Raw genomic sequence first — 19,086 nt, forward strand, 5'->3', positions numbered from 1 at the left:
TCCCAATATCGGCTGTGCAGCCAAGGGAGAGAAAGGCTGTCACAGTGAGCCACGAGCAAAACAAACCCACGGCCCTTTAGTGGTGCTTGGGTGAGAACTAAACATCCATCAGGCTGCAGGCTCAGGGGTGGAGCTACAGCAGAGCCAGGAGGAGGATGGACATCTGGTAACGGAGCTGCTGGGTGTGAGCTCGGAGCTGGGACTGAGGGAAAATATCTGATAGCAAGAGGGCGAGCCGAGTTCTCTGGCCAAATAAACTGCTTGTGGTTGACATTGCCCAACAATAGTTTGGATGGGTAAGAAAAGGAAATCAAATCCCTGCAGAATACAAGCAGCCAGTCAGAGAGATCATCCAGGGACTGCAGCAGGGGAGCAGTCAAAGGTGGGGGAGAGCTGGGAGAGGGCAGAGGCTCAAAAGCCACAGGAGGACATGGTTTCAGGAAGAGAGGACTGTTTTCCAGGTGCTGGTTTCAGTCTGGCACTTCAATACAAACATGTACTTATTCTGCTAACGTGCAAAAGGCATTAGAGTCTTTCCTTCTCGAACAGTGGGCAAACATAAAGTCAGGAGTCAACTAATCCCTAATTAAATCTTGGTGTTAAAAAGCATTTTTTACTCAAACCCCCAGGATATGTGGCTATTTGGCCCTTTCAGTATCTCAGGTTGTTTTTGAAATGTTATCTTGCTTACACAAGGGCTGTTTGTGCATCTGCTCACCGTAATCCAATATTCTGAAACTCCAAAATATTTGTCAGAGGGAATCCAAGGCAGAAGTTATATAAGTCACCTTCCTAGACCCGACAAAATATAACAATCTGTTCTCCCCACAAACTGCACGTTATCAAAATGCCACAGCAGAAAACTATCCTAGGCTGTGTCACTGAATTAGCACAGGGCATGAAACAATGGAGAGCAAAGAAGTACCAAAGCACATTTATTACAAAAGAGCAAAGTTTTATTTTTATCTAGTAACAATTTCAATCTTCTTGTGGATCCCACAATTAAAAAAAAAAAAAGGTAAATCCAGGGAGCAAGGCTCCCAAAGGAAAGCTGCAACAGGCATTGTGTATCTCAATGGGTAACAGGTATGCTGTGAATACCTCAAGGGGTAAACCAGGGGTACCCTAAATATCCTTTATATAAACTAAGGTAGTCAGGGTAACTCCAGTCTTCAGCTCAGTAACTTCTCTTCATATAAACCTTGGCCGGTACACAGACGTTTTGAGGCTGGTTTCGCTGGAAAAAGGTTAGAAAAAGTAAGTTATTTAATGTGCAGTAAACAGACTGAGCTAAACCACAAGCTCTGGAACACTTAGGGGATTTAACAGGAAGAGATGAGCATTAAAATGAGGATTAACAGTCACAAACAAAAACTGTAACAGCAATAATGGAGGGTCTTTACTAAATGCCAAAAAGGACTTTCAAAAAGCCTGTATGGAGCAACATTTTGACCTGCATCTCAGTGGTACCCAACAACAGCATAAAAATAAGTTTCTTGGCATTAAAGCTTTATAAAAATCTCCTTTCCTTGGGTTCATCATGTAACTTCAGACTGAGAGCCCCATTCTCTCCCCTTGTCACATAGTGCAAAGCCCAAGATCACTGAAACCAACCAGTTTCTATAAGTACTTCAAGAAACGACCAATTATAGAAAAACAAAACACAAAATAACCAAATTCAGGATTAAAGCTTTTAAGGGTATCTATGTCTCAATTAGATTGTACAGAACCTGACTGCTGATGTGGTGACTCCAGTGCTACACTGAGTCTGTGTGAGCACAAAGGAGGTCAGAGCTGGGACCAGTTCATTGCAGTGCACTGTTCTGGGCAAAAATGCAGCTCCAGCTCTTAAGTACTGAGCTAACAGGAATGTGTGCTTGGCATTAGATCACAGAATCACTGCATATCCTGCGTTGGAAGAGCCCACAAGGATCGCTGAGTCCCCGAGCTCCCCCAGTACACAACCTAAGGCATAAAGGTCTGGTTTATGGCCTGTGGGTGATCCTATCCAGTCCCCCATGTTTCTGGGGAGGCTCATGCTGGGATTAGAGGAGCAGGCTGCTGTTTCCAGGAGCATAGGAAGCCCTGCAGCTGCTGCACACGTGCAGGCGCTTGGCCCTGCCGGCCACCTCTGTGCTCACCCCAAATCCAATGTCAGTCACACAGCTGGAGTGGCCACAGGGCTGGCACGGTGGGACCAGCCTGAAATCCCAGTACCATGTGGGAGGGTTGTTCCTTACCTTCATCAGGGCAGGGCCTCTTGTACAGCACATCCACTGGGATCTGGAAACTGATGCACAGCATCTCTTTGTTGGGTGCCACGTTCCTCACCAGGTACGTGGAACAACGTCCATCCAGGGAGGTTCCCAGCGACGCTTCCGCTCGTTCCTGAATGTCTTTGGCTGGGTCCTCGTGCTTGGAGAACCCGTAGCAGTGCACAGTGGGAACAGCAGCAGCACTGCACGGCTCCCCAACCAAGAGATGCCTGAAAACATCCAGGAATTCAACAGCCAGCGCTGGCAAATTCATGACGATGTGGAAAGCGGTTTTCTGCTCTTCTCTCAGGAGTGGGAGCTCTTTGCTCAGCTCCTCCCGTACCGGTCCCTGGAGGAAGTCCCTGCCATCCATGTTGAACACTTTCACTTTGGTGTCTACTTTGTTCAGCCTGCAGTTGTGCAGGAGCCACTTGTAGGACTCAGGATTGAGATCGTTGGCAAACACGTGGCACTTTCTCTTGGCTGCCAGAATAGCAAAAGGTCCAATCCCAGCGAAGACATCGAACAGGACATCTCCAGGCTTCAGCAGCCCGACGATACGGCCGTGCTCCGTGGACAGCCGTGGGTTCCAGTACACCTTGGAAAAGTCTAATTCATATGCAATATTATTTTCTTTGACCTGAAAGTCCAAAACATTTTCTTAAGCTTTTGTGTTTAAATGCCGGGCAGGTTTAAAGCGTTATCAGTAATTCAGACAGATAAAAACCAAAGTGCCTTATCACAAGTTAGCATGTACATCAACATTTGTCCCACTGGTAGCACACATGAACCTTGTAAAATCAAAAACTGCCATAAGGAATGTCCCCACTGTCAGTCCTGATGACTGGCCTATGCATGTCTCAATCACCAGGTGGAAATAAGGAAATAAAGCACCAGCTTAAAATGACCATAAAAAACCCTGAGGCTTTTGAAGAGCTTTGTGGCCAGGTGACAACTCCTTTATTGAAAGCAGACCTTGGGAAGGCTTCAAGCCCTCCTTAGAGGAGTCCACACCATAAATAACCATCTGAGAATGATACAGCACAAGAACAGGAAGCCTCAGCCAAATTCAAAGCCACTGGGAGCCAGTTCTGCAGCCTGAAAAATACTGTATTTCATCTCTCAAGGTGACAGAGTCTGGAAACTGATCCAAACTCAGACTTGGGAATGACCACTATCTTAAGAACAGACCTGAAAAGAATCAGTATTTATTCACGTGAGAATGGGATGCAAGATAATACTCTCTTTGCACCACCACAGTGGAATTGTGTGACTCTGAAGTACAGCAGTTTTGGATCCAAATCACCACACTGTTTGCTTTGCCAGAAGAAACATCCTGAGGTACATCTGCAGTCCTGGATGCAACTCCACAGTGTGCCAGGTGTATGGTAACACCATCTGCACAGTATTTGTCACTGTTGCCTTGACCATTCTACTGCCTGTGCATGTACAGGATGTTCTACCAAGCTATTCAACCTTTTTAATCTAATGTCTTCTCTTCTGAAAGTATAAAACTGCTAATAGATAAGGAAAATATTTTTGTGGAAGCTGTGGCCAAGTTTCCAGCTACAGACAAGAAACTCTGTGCAAAGAACACTTGGCAGTCACACAGTGATTGCACCTGATAAATGTCAGGACAGAGGAGAGAGGTTTGTCTTGCTGCTGTCAGAAGAGAAAAAAGGCAAAGGCAAAACGTTGCCTAAGCTACAAAACCAATGTGAGTGAAAAACACACCCTTATGTTCTTCACCAGCCATTGTACAAGGCTTGGTCACATTAGGAAACAACATTTTCTTAGGTCAAGCCCACTGAATAGATTGGCTTTAAGTGACAAGTATCCTCCAATTCAAGTTTGGCTTTAGTATCTCTGTGAGAAACCTTTACTGCAGCTGCTTTTACACAGCAATAAATCTAAGATGTGAAAGAATATGTGTTTTCATGATCCCTGTGGCTGAGTTTGCCCTTGGCAGACCAGGACAAAGGAATGTAGAAGGAACAGCCAATCCTGATGCTCAGACAGGTGCCAGGAAGGGCAGGAAGGGCACTGGGCAAAGGAATGGGCTCAGCATATCTGCAGCACCTCTTTCCAGAAGATGCCTTTGGGTTTTAGCATACTAAAATTAAAATACCAGGGGCAAAAGGCCTGTACCTTGGTTACCAGGTTGCTCTCTCCAGCAAGCACTTCCATTTCAAAATTCCTGTATGTGCTGTCAATAATGTTGGTTTTATTCACTGCACAGGTGATTCCTGGATTCTTGTCAATTATAACCTGGCCTGTAAGAAAGGGCAAAAGATATTCTGGTTAAGGGACCACAACCTTTTAATGTTCTACAACAGCCATGACAAAACTGCTGTTTACCGTTGGATTAACAAAAGTAAGTGTGTGTTGGAACAACCCCCCTCTAATGATCAGAGTTGCAGCTGTGACACCTTTCTAAGGCACACACTTCACCCTGAGCCAATGCTCAGTGCAGTGAGACCAGGGGGCTCTGAGAGGAGAGAGATGAGTCCTCTGGGCATAGCTACAGCACCAGCACAAGGCTACTTAAAGCCAAAATAAAAAACAATGGAAAGTGTTTAAAAGGTTCTTTGTGATACCTGCTAAAATATCTTTTTCATAGAATCATAGAATGGATTGGGTTGGAAAAGACCTCCGAGATCATCGAGTCCAACCCTTGGTCCAACTCCAGTCCCTTTACCAGATCATGGCACTCAGTGCCACGCCCAATCTCACTTTAAAAACCTCCAGGGATTGGGAATCCACCCCCTCTCTGGGCAGCCCATTCCAATGCCTGAGCACTCTCTCTGCAAAGAATTTTTTTCTGATCTCCAACTTCAATTTCCCCTGGCAGAGCTTGAGCCCATCGTGCCCCCTTGTCCTATTGCTGAGTGCCTGGGAGAAGAGACCAACCCCCACCTGGCCAGAACTTCCCTTCAGGGAGTTCCAGACAGTGCTGAGGTCACCTCTGAGCCTCCTCTTCTCCAGGCTAAACATCCCCAGCTCCCTCAGCCCTCTCCCCACAGCACTTGTGCTCCAGTCCCTTCTCCAGCCTCCTTGCTCTTCTCTGGCCCCGCTCCAGCCCCTCAAGATCTTTCCTCAACTGAGGGGCCCAGAACTGAACACAACACTCAAGGTGTGGCCTCCCCAAGGCAGAGTCTAGGGGAAGGGTCACTGCCCTGGGCCTGCTGGCCATGCTAGTTTGGATCCAGGCCAGGATCCCATTGGCCTTCTTGGCCACCTGGGCACACTGTTGGCTCCTGTTGAGCTTTCTGTCACTCAGTCCCCCCAGGTCCCTTTCTGCCTGGCTGCTCTCCAGCCACTCTGTGCCCAGCCTGGAGCGCTGCAGGGGGTCGGTGTGGCCAAAGTGCAGGACCTGCACTTGGCCTTGTTGAACGTCATCCCACTGGAATCAGCCCATCCCTCAAGTCTATCCAGATCTCTCTGCAGAGCCCTCCTGCCTTCCACCAGGTTGACACTCCCTCCCAGCTTGGTGTCATCAGCAAATTTGCTGATGGTGGACTCAATCCCCTCATCTAAATCATCAGTAAAGATGTTAAACAGGACTGGAGCCAACCCTGACCCCTGGGGACACCACTGGTGACCAGCCCCCAGCTAGATGCTGCTGCATATTTTGACAATATGCAAAATACACAAATTCCCTTTTTGAGAGGAGCTGTTTTACCTACCAATCAGATGTCTGTAGGGTAGCTGGTGATCCCTGAGGTTCAGGTGAGCTATGTGGCCAACACGGCTGAAGCCAGAGGTGACCTCCTGGCCCTCAGGAAGGACGGCTCGCAGGATCTCCTCTGACTTGAAATTCTCATAAGTCAGTTCCAGGTTATACTTGGACACCTCGGGGTGAACACTGAGCTGTTTCAGTACCTGCTGCTCCGATTCTCCCAGTGAGAATTCTGCTATTTTATGAGGATCCAGGATAACAAGTCTACTGTCTTCATCTTCTGGATCCTCAACCACTCGCTTCAGACCAGGACGCTGCAGGACTGATTGTTTTAGGGACTTCAGCACACTGTTTACAGTTTCTTTCTTGACTTTAAGAGCTGGAACAACAACTGTCCTTTTAAAAGCCTCTCTGTTGAGCACTGTCATCCCACGCACCCTGGGATGTGGTGAATACAGTTCTGGATTAGATTTATCCTCCATGGTTTCAGGCATTGTAGAGAAAGTGTTTTTTTTAACTATTACAAAGGGCCCAGGTAGTCTGCCAGAATATTGTGCCAACAGCATCCAAACTGCTGGAAATGATGTATTTGATGCAGCTGTCTTAAAATGATTAGTTTTCAGTAGTCTGGCAGCATTTCCCAATCTCCACAAAGTCCTAGAAGAGAAATTATTCATTTTATAGACATTATGTAATCATTCCATTTAAAAGGCTGCAAATCACATGGATTTGGTGTTCTCTTAAACTGGAATTTCCATCTGTACCAAACAATCCACCATAGTTTAGTAAAGCTCTTTATTATAAAATATATACTGCAAATGTCTGTTATTTTGCAAATGTGTTTTCAGACTTAAACAGTAACTTCAAGCAGTGAGATAATCCCCTCCTGCCAAAAAACAACGACCTCTCCTTGTTCTAATAAATGTGGTATTAATCCCAGTAAGCCAAAAGGAAAGATTTCTACTGTCTTGATCCTACTGCTGGATCCCTTCTGTGTCTGATAAAATTCATTACCAAGCAGTAGTTGCTAGAAAAGAGTTATTAGCAATAGTGGCCATAACCACTCTTTGGTGATTTCTGCCTCCCAGACCCCAGTGTAGGGTGTTACACACTCCACAGTGTCTTTGCTCCATGGGCAGCATGCCAGAAAGATCATTAATTAAATCCAGTATTCCCTATAAATCCAGGGGAGCATTAGTAATGTATCTTCCAGCAGCTGAGCCCCATTCCACAGTTCATTCATGGGATGGGGACTTGAAAAGTTGTTTTATGCTTCTCTAAGTGGGTTCCTCCACTACAGCCACTCCAAAAGGACACAATTTTCTGACTCTGTCAGTTGCTCCAAGGCAGAAACCAGTCAGTGGTTTGGGTGGTGCTCAAGGCTGGCATTTCTCCTGACTTCTTGGGAAGTTTGTTTTAAGATCGGGGCTTGATAGGAGAGATGCAAACCAGCTCTGAAAGGAAACTGGTTCTGCTGCCTCCCTCAGCCACTGCCCTGATCAGGGTGGCTGTGCAAGCTCTCCTTCCCAAAGCTGCTGTGCCCACACACTGCCAAAGCTGGTCCTGCTCCCAAACCCTTGCTAGGACTCCCTGCATCTCGCAGCCAGCCCATTTCCCTACGCCAGGCTCTTGGCAAAGCCTCCTTCGCCTGTTCCCTCAGGAATAACCACCGCGTTCCCAAGGTCTGGTGCAGGGGAGGCCTCTGCCTGAGCACCCCTGTGCTCTTCCTGGGACATTCGCCTTCTCCCTGGATGGAAACTGCTGGCGCGGCTCAGGATCAGTTAGGTTGGAAAAGACGCCTGAGATCACCGAGTCCAACCTTTGATCCAACACCACCTTGTTACCCAGACCCGGCACTGAGAGCCATCCCAGTCTGTCCTTACACACCTCCAGGCACTGGGACTCCACCACGTCCCTGGGCAGCCCATTCCATTGTCTAATCACCCTCCCTGTAAATAAATTCCTCATGATGTCCGAGCTGAGCCGCCCTTGTCGCATCTTAAGGCCGTGTCCTCTCATCGCGTCGCTTCTCGGTACTGGATAAGCCCACACGGTAAAACCTCCCCCCACCCCCGCCCCCGCCCCGCGCTGGATCTGACTGGAAGCCACTGCAGCCCCTTCCCAAACCGCGTACGGGCAGAACACCCTTCCTCTCATCGCCACAATCCCGGTTTATCCCGTTCTTCCCTCGGGGAAATCGCTGCCCCTCTGCCCTCCCCTCCGCCCTCACCTCATGCCGGGCCCGCGCGGCGCGCGCGTCATCGCCGGCGCGCCGGGGGCGGGGCCAAACACAGACCACGCCCCAAACTGGACAGACCACGCCCCCATATGGCAGTTCACGTCTCCATCAGGATAGGCCACGCCCCACCAGGGCAGGCCACGCCCCCACCAGGGCAGACCACGCCCCCACTGTCTACGCCCCCTTCGTGTTCGGGCGGGGGCGCGGTGACCACGCCCTCAAATAAAGTCCCGCCCCCGCACAGGCCCCGCCCCCCACAAGCCCCGCCCCCGCCCCGCTCTCCGCGCCGGTCGCTGCCGGGGGGCGATGGCGGCGCCGCCGCCCGGGGGGTGTGGGCCCGTCAGGCCTCTGCCTTTGCCCGCCCGTGGCTGGTACCTGTCCGCCCGCCAGCGGTGCGAGGAGCATGGCGAGGACGACGAGGAGGAGGAGGACGGGGAGTCCGCCCCGCTGCTGCCGCCGCGCAGCGTGCGTGTGAGGGGCGGCGGGAGGGAGCGCCCTGAGTGGGCTGTGTGTGTGAGGGGACGCGATGAGAGCGCGGCCCGGGCGGGCGGGAGGGGCTGTGCGGGAGCTCCTAGCGGTGACAGCACCAGGCAGTGCGGGGAGACACCTGGGGAAGGGCAGGCTGAGCCGGTCCCGGCGCTGCTCCGCATCCCTGCGGTGCTGTGAGTGCCGGCGCTTGGAAGCGCTGCCATGTGCCCATGAAGGGAGAGCCTGCCCCGAGCCTTAGATCGTCCTGTGCTCCTTCGAGAGCCTGCCCCGAGCCTTAGATTGTCCTGTGCTCCTTCTGCACCAGGGAGAGCCTACCCCGAGCCTTAAATCGTCCTGTGCTCCTTCGAGAGCCTCCTGCGAGCCTTAAATCGTCCTGTGCACCTTCTGCACCAGGGAGAGCCTGCCCCGAGCCTTAAATTGCCCTCTGCTCCTGCACCAGGGAGAGTCTGCCCCGAGCCCTAAATCGTTCTGTGCTCCTTCTGCACCAGGGAGAGCCTGAGCCTGCCCCGAGCCTTAAATCACCCTGTGCTCCTTCGAGAGCCTGTCCCGAGCCCTAAATCGTCCTGTGCTCCTTCGAGAGCCTCCTGCGAGCCTTAAATCCTCCTGTCCCCCCTTTGCACCAAGGAGAGTCTGCCCTGAGCCTTAAGTCGTCCTGTGCCCCTTTTGCACCCCGTTATCACTGTACTCAAAGGCTGTGGGTGTTTGGGATGCCCGCGGGGCAGGGTCCTGTGCAGCAGAGGTTTAGGTGGTCTTAGAATGAGAAAAGAGGTTTTAGTGATTTAGGTTAAGGGAAGGAAAGTTGATTGTGGACCCCTCCGTTAAATTTCCCCCTATGAAAGACCAAAACACCTCTAGCATTAATTGTATTTCTGGACCTTTTTGCAGAGTTCTTCAAGTCGTGGCTCTTCCTTTGCTTTCTCGGTGTTTAACCTGATGAATGCGATCATGGGAAGTGGGATCCTTGGCTTGGCCTATGCCATGGCCAACACAGGGATCATAGGCTTTAGGTAAGTTGTCTGTTTTTACACATCCTCAGTTTTAAACTCAACTTGTAGTTTTAAATGGAAAAACCCCCCCTTGATTATTAAGACTCCTGTGCAAATCTGAGGAAGAAATAACTAGCATGTGCTTTTTAGAATTGTTGAGTAACATCTTCCCTCTTTGGTTTAGTCATTCAGATCTAACAAAAGTCCTGCCCAGACCTTGAGATAAATTGCCACATAGGGGGGATTTGTTGGCCATTACTCCTGATAAGTTGAAGGTTTTCCTTTCAAATCTGTTATCTCCTGTAGTTCCAGGAGTGGGCCTTCTGGAGTAGGATGGATATGTGTCTGAAAATTGTGAACCAGCTTGTGCTTTTGTTTGCATTTCTGCTTGTTTCACTTGCTGAGCTGTGAATAACAGGGCCAAAGTCACCACAATTGTCACTTTTGCCATTTTCTAAGCATTGGTCTCACTTCACTGGAGGATGTGTGTTTGTCTGTGTATATGTACACACACAAACTCTCATGTGTATGTCCTTTTTGTAATCCATGTCAGGCCTTCACTCTCTATAATGTGTGATAGTGAACAATATAAGGAGCAGGGGAACTTCACAAGTACTGGGAAGGTCTGAGACCACATGAACAATAGTCAGCAGATCCCAGCCACAAAATGAGGAAACCTTGTCTTGTGGTAGCTCAATTCTTGCAAAAGTAGCATTCTTAAAGCTGGAAAGTGCATTGGACTGTAAAAGTGCTTTAATTGTGACTCTTTTGTGGTTTTTAGTATCTTGCTGCTGATTGTTGCCAGCCTTGCTTCTTACTCTGTGTTTCTGCTGCTCAGTATGTGCACTCAGACTGGTAAGTGAGAAGGATTTACCCATCAGTGAGCTCTCAAGTATTTCCTCAGCTGTATCACAGAGTATAATGATTGCAATTAACAGCATATTAACAGACAGCTGTGCCTGCTTCACTGATTTTGAAATATTTAATATTTGTAATTATTATTATTTGCCATTTAAAAATATGTTTTTGAGACTTCTTGTGAAAAGTCAATGCCAAACTGACTGGTTTCTAGATTTTAATTTTTTTTATCTTTCCCAAAAGACAAATCCTGTATTTCTGCAGCAAAATTATTTTGGTGCAGGCTGGACCACACATCAGTGTGTGCTGTTGCTTTCAGTGAAGCTCAGGAGTAATAAAACAGCAGCCTTTCATTCTTCTACTTATATATATTTTGTTCTGGGTTGAAATGGACACCTTTCAGGTTTTGTAATCATGTTGGATTATCATAATTCTCATGGTGAATTATAGATTAATGTTTTTACAGCATTTTTGATGCTGATGAGAAATCACATTGGAAATTGCACTACTTTGAGAATGCTCAGTCAAATCAGGCAGTGTTTTAATTCTTGCTTCCTTTAACTGTCACTGAAACAACTGACTCGTTCCCTGAGTTCTCACAGCAGGAGGCCTCCATCTTTTCCAGTCACCTGGTTATTGTTTCCCTCTCATCTGTTTTCCTTTCTTCTCAAAGGTGGTGGGAGAAAACTTGTGCTTCTTTCCTCCCTGGCTTTGTTTTCTTTAGCTGGCTTTGGTCTCCCAGATGGTTGTTTCCTGATCCTCCTTAGATCTGCTGCTCCTGTCCTCACCTGCTGAGTGATCTTCTTCACACTATCCTAAAAAACACTCCTCAGAGGTAGGGTTGCTTTTATGGTTGATACTTTTGGCTGCTTAATTATTTGGGATTAAATTCTTGGCAATGTTTTTCTTCTCCAAAGTTTTTGGAGCTCTGCTTGTAGGAATCAGAACCTGAAACAAGTAGCTGGAAATACACATGAGAAGCAGAAAAAGGGTGGATTTAAAGTAATTTTTATGGCATCTTTTTGCTTCTTATTTCAGGCTGAAAAGTTCTGTATTACATAGGCACTAAGCAGTATTAAAAATAATAATTAGAGAATCTTTCAAAAGAATTATGGTGAAAGGAGAAAACTAAGGATTTAAGTTGTTTGAAGTAAGAAGAGTTTGGATGTTACGAACTTGGAGACCTGATATTCAGGAATGGTTTAACTCCTCAGTTCCTGTCCAAAGCAACAGCCCACCTCCAGAAATAATTTTTAAAATACAGACAGCTGAGAGCAAGGGACACCACTGAAGGGACAGGATAAAGTATTTCTTGTCTGAAACAAGCACTTCACAGTTAATTATTAATTATCACCCAGTGCTGACAGGTAGAAACAGCTCCAGAGCTACGTCTGCATAACTTGGCTGGATTTACAGCCTTCTCTGTTTGGATTTTTTAAAAATTAAGGTTTATCTGAGATTATATTTTGTATAATTCCTGTCAGCTGTTGAAATAATTAAAGGTTAGATAGAATTCTGAGTTTTTTCTTTGAACAAATTTCTTTAAAAAGTGGGAAATATGACCTGTTGTACCTTCATGAAGTAGAATCCCTGTGTACATGTTTGATTCCAAAGTAGGTAATTAAGTGTTCTTCTTTAAAAAGTCCACATTCATTTGTGACCAGTGTTACAATATTCAACTTAATCCATGGCAACAAATTGGAGAGAAATTTTAGTACTTTTATATTAAAAAACAAGCTAGAAAAATTTAAAGGGTAGTGAAGAAAAACCTTTGAACTTGTTTGCAAACTGTTCATTAGGAAAGACCTGACCTATGAAATACCTTCTGAAAAAGAATCTCTAAAATTTAATTTCATTTAAACAGGGACCAGGATTTATTAAGCACAGGCATTTCAGTTGCAGTTAAAGAATAAAAAAGTGTCTTCAGTTTTTCAGTTATGTTGGTCTAGACATTGACAAAATTAAGTGATTTGTGTAGACCAAAAGGCTTAGCAAAAAAATTACTCCCAAGTGTCAAGTGTTGGGTTGGGATTAGTTTAGTCAGTGTTTTCTCCTTGTGTTGATTCAGTCCGACCTGTGTTGTTTTGGGCTGATAAAGGCTGAGCTCACTCTGTAAAGCAGGAATTGGGAGTTTAAGTGGGATGTACTTTGAAGTTTTGTGCCTTTTTTTTGTTTTTCAGTTAGTCACAAACATTGCTGGTACTGTACTTGCCAATTTCACTTCACATTTAAAGGGGTAATTTCCACGGAGTATTAATAACATGACAAAAATTAAGCCAATCAGGCATAACTTTTTTATATAAATTGTGCTTAATAATTTATTTCTATATATTCTTGAAGCCACAAAAGTAATGCAATTAAGTACTAGGGGTTCCCAGTGTTCCCAGGACTAAACTGAATACAGAAACAGAGTTGCTACAGAAAATATTCCAGGGTTTCATACTGATGTTTTGGAATTGTGTGGAAAACTTTGTTCCCTTTGCTTATAACTCCTCATGCATGAGGTGTTGTGTATTTGTTACCAGGTGGTAAAAACAACTCAGTCTGCTTTAACATTTTAGTGATTTTTACTTTTTGATGCCATTGAAAATGGCTACCAAAATGCATTTTTATTCCTTTAGATCAACAACTTTATTAATAGAAATAAGAAAAATACAGGGTAAAATCTAGTAAGACATGTTTCTTGTTTAATTATATCTGTCTGTAACTCAGTGTAACAGGAGGTTTAAGAGATAATCCAGGGTTATGCTGAGAGCTGATTCTGGCTCATTTAATTTTATTTAAAATTAATCTGTTATATAATTTATGTTTTCATAGTGTCTTGGTGTCTGTAGTAGAGCAAAATGTAAAACATCATCCCTGAAAAAATCATATGAATAAATTAATGAGGTTTTATTGTGGTTCATTTGGATTTTCTGTTTTTGTTGGGGGTTTTTCCCCCCCTCTGGAGCACGGATCTGATTGTTGGGAGTCTCAGGCTCCAGTCCCGTCATTGCTCCCTGGGACTTGCCTCTGTCGCTCCCTGGGACTTGCCTCTGTCTCTCCCTGGGACTTGCCTCTGTCGCTCCCTGGGACTTGCCTCTGTCTCTCCCTGGGACTTGCCTCTGTCTCTCCCTGGGACTTGCCTCTGTCTCTCCCTGGGACTTGCCTCTGTCTCTCCCTGGGACTTGCCTCTGTCTCTCCCTGGGACTTGCCTCTGTCTCTCCCTGGGACTTGCCTCTGTCTCTCCCTGTCTGTGTCCTTTACTCCTTTACTGGGCCCCAAATTAAGATGTGACAGGAACAGGAACAGTTTTGTGCCAAAGAGAACCAAGGAAGACAAACCGAGTGTTGTGACAGTAAAATTAATGTCATTTTGAGAATAATTTTTACCCTTTGAGTCATTTACAGCTGTGGGACTTTTATTATATCCTGAGAAAGTGGGTGGTTTTTCTCAGGAAACTTTCATTTTTTTGATATCACTGAGTTTCTAATAAAAAATACAGAGTTACAATGAAAGGCTTTAATATGATCTTCTCTCTGAGAAGGGATCGCTTCGAGTTACCAGCAATATTAGCAGTGAGCTTTGGCTAAAACCCAGCAAAATTATACAAGAAACCACAGGCTGTTTTACTGTAATTATGTTGAGTTGGGTGCAGGTAAAGGCAGGATTTTTGTTTTGTTCTGGGTTTTGCTTTGGTGTATTTTGGTTTGGGTTTTTTTTCAATAATAGCTTTCAATTAAGGAAGGTGTTTACCTTCAGCTCTCTTGAAAATAAATAGTGTCTAGTTTTTAAAAGCTGGTGAGATGGTGATGTTTATATTTGTAGAAAGATGAAAATGTATCCTCTGCTGTCATTATTTAAAAGAAAAAGTGTGCTCTTTTAAGACATAAAAAATGGAAATACTTTTTATATCTAATTGTTGAGGGTAATTTCATATTCTTCACCTATAGAAAAAATCTTGGGGATAAGGTATTTTGCCATTAATGTATTACTGCTGTTTTTAAAATATTAGTATTTTAAATAATAAATTGAGTTTCTGGAGAATCTGAATATTTGAGCACAGAGCTGTATTTTATAGCAGGAGTAGAGGGATATATAAAAGCTATTTTGTAAACTAAAAATACTATGGAATACTCTTAACCTGAATTACATTCATTTAAAAAGGGAGAAAAGGCAAAGACAGAGCTTTAAGCAATTCTGACATTAGAAATATTTAATATTTTAACTATTTTTTTTTCTTACTAACAGCTGCCACTTCTTATGAGGACCTTGGCCTGTTTGCATTTGGATCAACTGGAAAGGTGAGCATTTATTTTTACCTCTCTTTTTCTTCTTGGTCTTGTGCTTCTGATTCACAGCTGTTCCTGGCACAGTAAAAAGGTATAAATGAAATAAATAATTTAATTACTGATGCCTCAGTACTGAAAGGTTCAGGTTTGTTACAGTCCCCTTGTGCTGAAACTGCTGAGAGACAGGTAAGGGATTTACTGTAGGTGTTCCAGCATTCCATAGGGATCTCAGATAAGGAGGTCTCTTCCATGCAGATTCCACAAGAGGAACAACTAAAAATATATTTAATGCAGGTTATTTTTAAATTTTGTTTATAAGTTCTTTGCATGGATGTTTCTTACTTGTTATTTTATCTCGTGATTTAAAAAACCAACAAAAACCCCCAAACAAAAAAACCCAAAACCACCAGTAAATTAACCATTTTTGGTAAGAGTAATCCCAATGTTAGCTGTGCTTTTTTAGGTGTGCAGTGAATCTGTTTTCCCTAATGGGTGATGTTATCCAGTAATTCTGGGTGCACAGGAAATACTACCAGGGAATTCTGCACACTTACTGTGATGAATTCTGTGCTCTGTGTTTCAGTTACATGTTACTAAAAGCAGGTTTTACCACACAAAGTATAATTTAATGGTTTACTGAAACAATGTAAATATATTTTAATTAGTTTTGCTCATCAGGCCAGAGTCTGATTTCTTACATCTTAATGTAACTGAGAATTAAACCTGGGTTATTATGTGACTGTGAGACATCCATTAGCAGATATTAGTGTAGTCTGAGGATCAATATTTATTGATCAAAGCTCACAAGAGATCAACCTCAAGAGATAATGAACCTTGATATTAGCAAGGTATGAAATACAGTTATTTTTTCAGGAGCTGTTTTGTGCACATTAACCATAAGCCATGACTTGCAGAAGTCATAGAAATTTATATCTTAAGGATGAGCTGAATTGTGACTTAACCTGCCTTTGTCCTAAACACACATAAACTGATCTTGGCAGATGTTTGTCTAAGCTGTCCTTTAAAAGCTTAAATGAAGAAATTCCACACCTTCACTAAGATGCCAACATCAGTAATTTTTTTTTTATTCTCCCCAATATACTTTTTCAAAATTTTCAGTTTAAATAATTTGTGCTAAAAATTATCTGGTCTTTTATTTCAGTGTGCATGGAGAGCACTGGAATATTTCTAGGTTGGGAGGCTGTTGCTTTGATAAAATAATTAACTAAAGTTCACCAAGTTTTCCTGATGAACTGATGTTTTCTGGAACACTTACCTTTCTCTCTTGAAGCATCTTTGGGCAACTTTCTTAAAACTTGCCTGCAAAAAAAGACTTTGCTATTCCTGATTGTGTTATCTCAGGCTATTTTCTCTATTTGCAATCTAATAACTAAGTTATAAGTTGGAGATTGTTTTCCTGAATCCCTTGTTTTTATCTGATCTGGTTGATTTTTAGGCTTTTCTTTTTCATCATTCTGCCATTCTGCATTCTAATCTGTCCCTGAGCAATTCTCACCTCAGTCAGGCACAGATGACTTTTTTCCTTTTGCTTTTTTCTCTGCAGCAGCACTTCCTTTCCCCTCACTCATGAAGGAGTGAGGCAGCCAGACCACTGTTGGGTCTTGCTTGAACTGGCAGCTCAGCCTGACCTGAACTACTGGTTAATTACTCCTGAAGCAGAATCAGTTGCTCAACGTTATGGTGATATCCTTTCAAACATATTTTGTCTGAGATTTGTGAGAATGGAAATTTCCTGCCATTGGAAGGTTGCTGATTCTCCCTTTCCAAAGGCATGGAGTATTTGTTTCCATGTATTGCAAACTCCAGCATACCATACTTGGTTTTTTTTCCTTCCCTTGGTGGCTTTTGAACTGACTTTGAATTAATTTGAAATCTGCAATTATTTTCTAGCTGATCAATTGAAAAAATGGCAACTCTGTTTTCAGATTTTATTCAAAAATACAAATTTGTTTTTCTTCTCATTACTGTGCCTTAATTTTTTTCCAAGCTGACTTAATGGTAACATTCATTTAGGAAGGTCCTGCTACATCAAGAAGAGCAAAGGGTAAAAAGAAAAACTGTACTAGATGATTGTGGTATTTTAGAACAAAACTGAAAACAAAACACTGGGAAAACTTTATAGCCATTCTTAGGGTTTTTTCAGTTAGAAGTTAATTTACTTCCAGATTCAGACAAGTATTTTAATAGCCTGTGATCATTTTTGTTCCCATATCCAGTATGAATAATCACAAATGCTAAAGAAAGATCTATCTGATTTACAAGTTTAAAAGAAAATTACATCCCTGACAGTTAAAAATACTCAGATTTTTTAAGTGAGGAAGTAGGTTTGAGCTTGTACTCTGCTGTCCTTTCAGAGGTAAATGATCATCTTCATTTGTATTCACCTGATGTCATTTAGGAAGCACTTACATGTTTTCAGTGATTTAAAACACTTCTGAAAGACAGGCCTCACTGTATAACTACTCTTGCTTTGTCTTCTCAAAAGGAAAACGTGTTTTCAGAGAGATCTTTTTTGCTTTCCTGTTCATTTTAGATTGTGTTGGTGTCTATGTGTTAAACTCTTCACTGAGGAGAAGATGCCTTTCCTTTCAGGACTAGTTATCGCTGCCACATCTGGTCTGTTTAAGATAATCCACATGTGTTTTATGGCTGCTGCAGACATACGATTTTAGTTACCCTTACCCTTTCTAAAGAAATCAATCTTTTTTTTATAGGTCCTTGTTGCAACTACAATAATTATCCAGAATATTGGAGGTAAGAAACTTCAGATGCTCAATATTAACTTCGTGGAGTATAACCCCTACAGGCTACAGAGCTCCACAAACACTAAAGGCAATAATTAAATTAAAGTGCTCTTCAGAGGACAGAAAACTTGGAGGAAAGGCTTATGTGAGCGTGCTGAGCAGAGGGGCTGTAGTTGGGAGTAGGGGGAGTTATGGGAGTTGGTTTGTGTGCCTGTTGCTGCATCCCTGGATGTGGAGCACATCCATTATATCTGGCATTGCTGGTTGGAAGGGGCTGAGGAAGCAGCATCTCTGCCCCACTGTCCTGCAGGTTTGTTTCTGGGGGCTGTATTTTATCAGATCCTGTGTTTTGGGTTTTGCCTTTGGAACCTGCTCATGCATTTTAGTGATTTGTGTAACAACTGAATGTTTGCTTGGCTGTGATATTTCCTGTGTTCTGCATTAATGGGAGGAGGGTTGTTTGTTTGTTTGTTTTTTGTTAGTTCAATACCCCTTGTTATTTGGGGGAGTTTGTTTTCCTGACTTACATCATTTGGGCTGTTATGTTGTCATATGCTGGACTGTCCTCTCACATTGTTCTTCCAGGCACTCAGCAACAGGACAAGGGGGCACGATGGGCTCAAGCTCTGCCAGGGCAAATTTAAGCTGGAGATCAGAAAAAATTCTTGGCAGAGAGAGTGCTCAGGCATTGGAATGGGCTGCCCAGAGAGGGGTGGATTCCCCATCCCTGGAGGTTTTTAAAGTGAGATTGGCTGTGGCACTGAGTGCCATGATCTGGTAAAGGGGCTGGAGTTGGACCAAGGGTTGGACTTGATGATCTCGGAGGTCTTTTCCAACCCAGTCGATTCTATGATTCTATTTTGTCTTCCTTGGTGCATGGCTTAATAAAATTACACTACCTGTTCTTATATTTAAACTCTTACTCAGGTATGCTTGCCTACTTGACAGTCACTAAGTAGTATTGCCCTTAGAAATTACTTGTCTGAAAGTAGACAGTGTTTAACAGAACAATTTTATACTTTTTTGTCTGTAAATGTTTTGGATACTTTCTTTTAAATGAGAGAACTATGAAAGCTCCCTCCTCTGTCTCCTGCCACCACGAAGAAACACATGTTCACATACATCAACAGAAGGAAACAGCATTCCAGTGCTTTTCTTTCCTTTAGGCTTACATGTCAAGTCCAGACAATTCAGTGATTGCTGTTTTTTGTCACCATGTAGGCACTTAAAACTAGACCAAGTAACTGCTTTTGTGATAAACCTGGAATATTTTTGTATACTAAAAGTTCCAATAATAAAAACTGCCCAACTGAAATGGCTATAAAAATACAAGCATTAATTTTAGGCAGGAGTGACCATATTAATTCCAAGATTAAAGACTATTTATTCATACAGGTTTTAGAGGATGTTCTGTAGCAATGAACAAATCTTTTAATTTCCTTTCCAGTTTGAGTGGAGCTCTAAATAAACAGTACTAGAGGAGGAAGGATACACAGAGCAGGTTATGGAGATTCTGGGATCTTATACAAGACTCTGTGGTCTAT

The 19,086-nt window shown here is 43.7% G+C and overlaps 2 protein-coding genes across 4 annotated transcripts in view; one reads left to right on the forward strand and one right to left on the reverse strand.

The window, feature by feature from the left end:
- Positions 1–931: 931 nt before the first annotated feature.
- On the reverse strand, positions 932–8,197 carry TRMT5 (tRNA methyltransferase 5). 2 transcript variants are annotated; one of them, XM_071559370.1, is made up of 5 exons: positions 8,165–8,197; positions 5,942–6,591; positions 4,404–4,528; positions 2,241–2,895; positions 932–1,237 (listed from the first exon to the last, which is right to left on the reverse strand). In XM_071559370.1, exons 1-5 carry the CDS (start codon positions 8,194–8,196, stop codon positions 1,173–1,175), a joined length of 1,527 nt encoding a protein of 508 aa, XP_071415471.1. In that variant the 5' UTR covers position 8,197; the 3' UTR covers positions 932–1,172. The 2 variants fall into 2 exon arrangements, with proteins under 2 accessions (XP_071415471.1, XP_071415470.1); XM_071559369.1 differs by lacking the exon at positions 8,165–8,197 and adding an exon at positions 7,822–7,950.
- Positions 8,198–8,454: 257 nt separating this feature from the next.
- The window catches only part of SLC38A6 (solute carrier family 38 member 6), a 44,686-nt gene continuing 34,054 nt past the window's right edge, over positions 8,455–19,086 (forward strand). For both annotated transcript variants that reach the window (XM_071557323.1, XM_071557324.1), the window contains exons 1-5: positions 8,455–8,638; positions 9,548–9,669; positions 10,430–10,503; positions 14,737–14,789; positions 17,513–17,552. In XM_071557323.1, coding sequence (XP_071413424.1) covers positions 8,480–8,638; positions 9,548–9,669; positions 10,430–10,503; positions 14,737–14,789; positions 17,513–17,552 — 448 coding nt within the window. In that variant the 5' untranslated portion in view covers positions 8,455–8,479. The remainder of the gene's footprint in view (positions 8,639–9,547; positions 9,670–10,429; positions 10,504–14,736; positions 14,790–17,512; positions 17,553–19,086) is intronic.

The sequence above is a fragment of the Pithys albifrons genome, chromosome 6 (genome assembly GCF_047495875.1).
Source record: "Pithys albifrons albifrons isolate INPA30051 chromosome 6, PitAlb_v1, whole genome shotgun sequence".
Lineage (NCBI taxonomy): Eukaryota > Metazoa > Chordata > Aves > Passeriformes > Thamnophilidae > Pithys > Pithys albifrons.

What these genes read in the sequence shown, in the direction of transcription:
- TRMT5 (XM_071559369.1), bottom strand. Translation starts at nt 7,862, where the DNA reads ATGGGCTGCCCAGGGACGTGGTGGAGTCCCAGTGCCTGGAG. An exon ending in AGAGCAACCTGGTAACCAAG is followed by an intron (nt 2,896 to 4,403) that starts GTACAGGCCTTT and finishes TTGGACTTTCAG; the next exon opens with GTCAAAGAAAATAATATTGC. An exon ending in GAGGCCCTGCCCTGATGAAG is followed by an intron (nt 1,238 to 2,240) that starts GTAAGGAACAAC and finishes ACCTTTTTCCAG; the next exon opens with CGAAACCAGCCTCAAAACGT.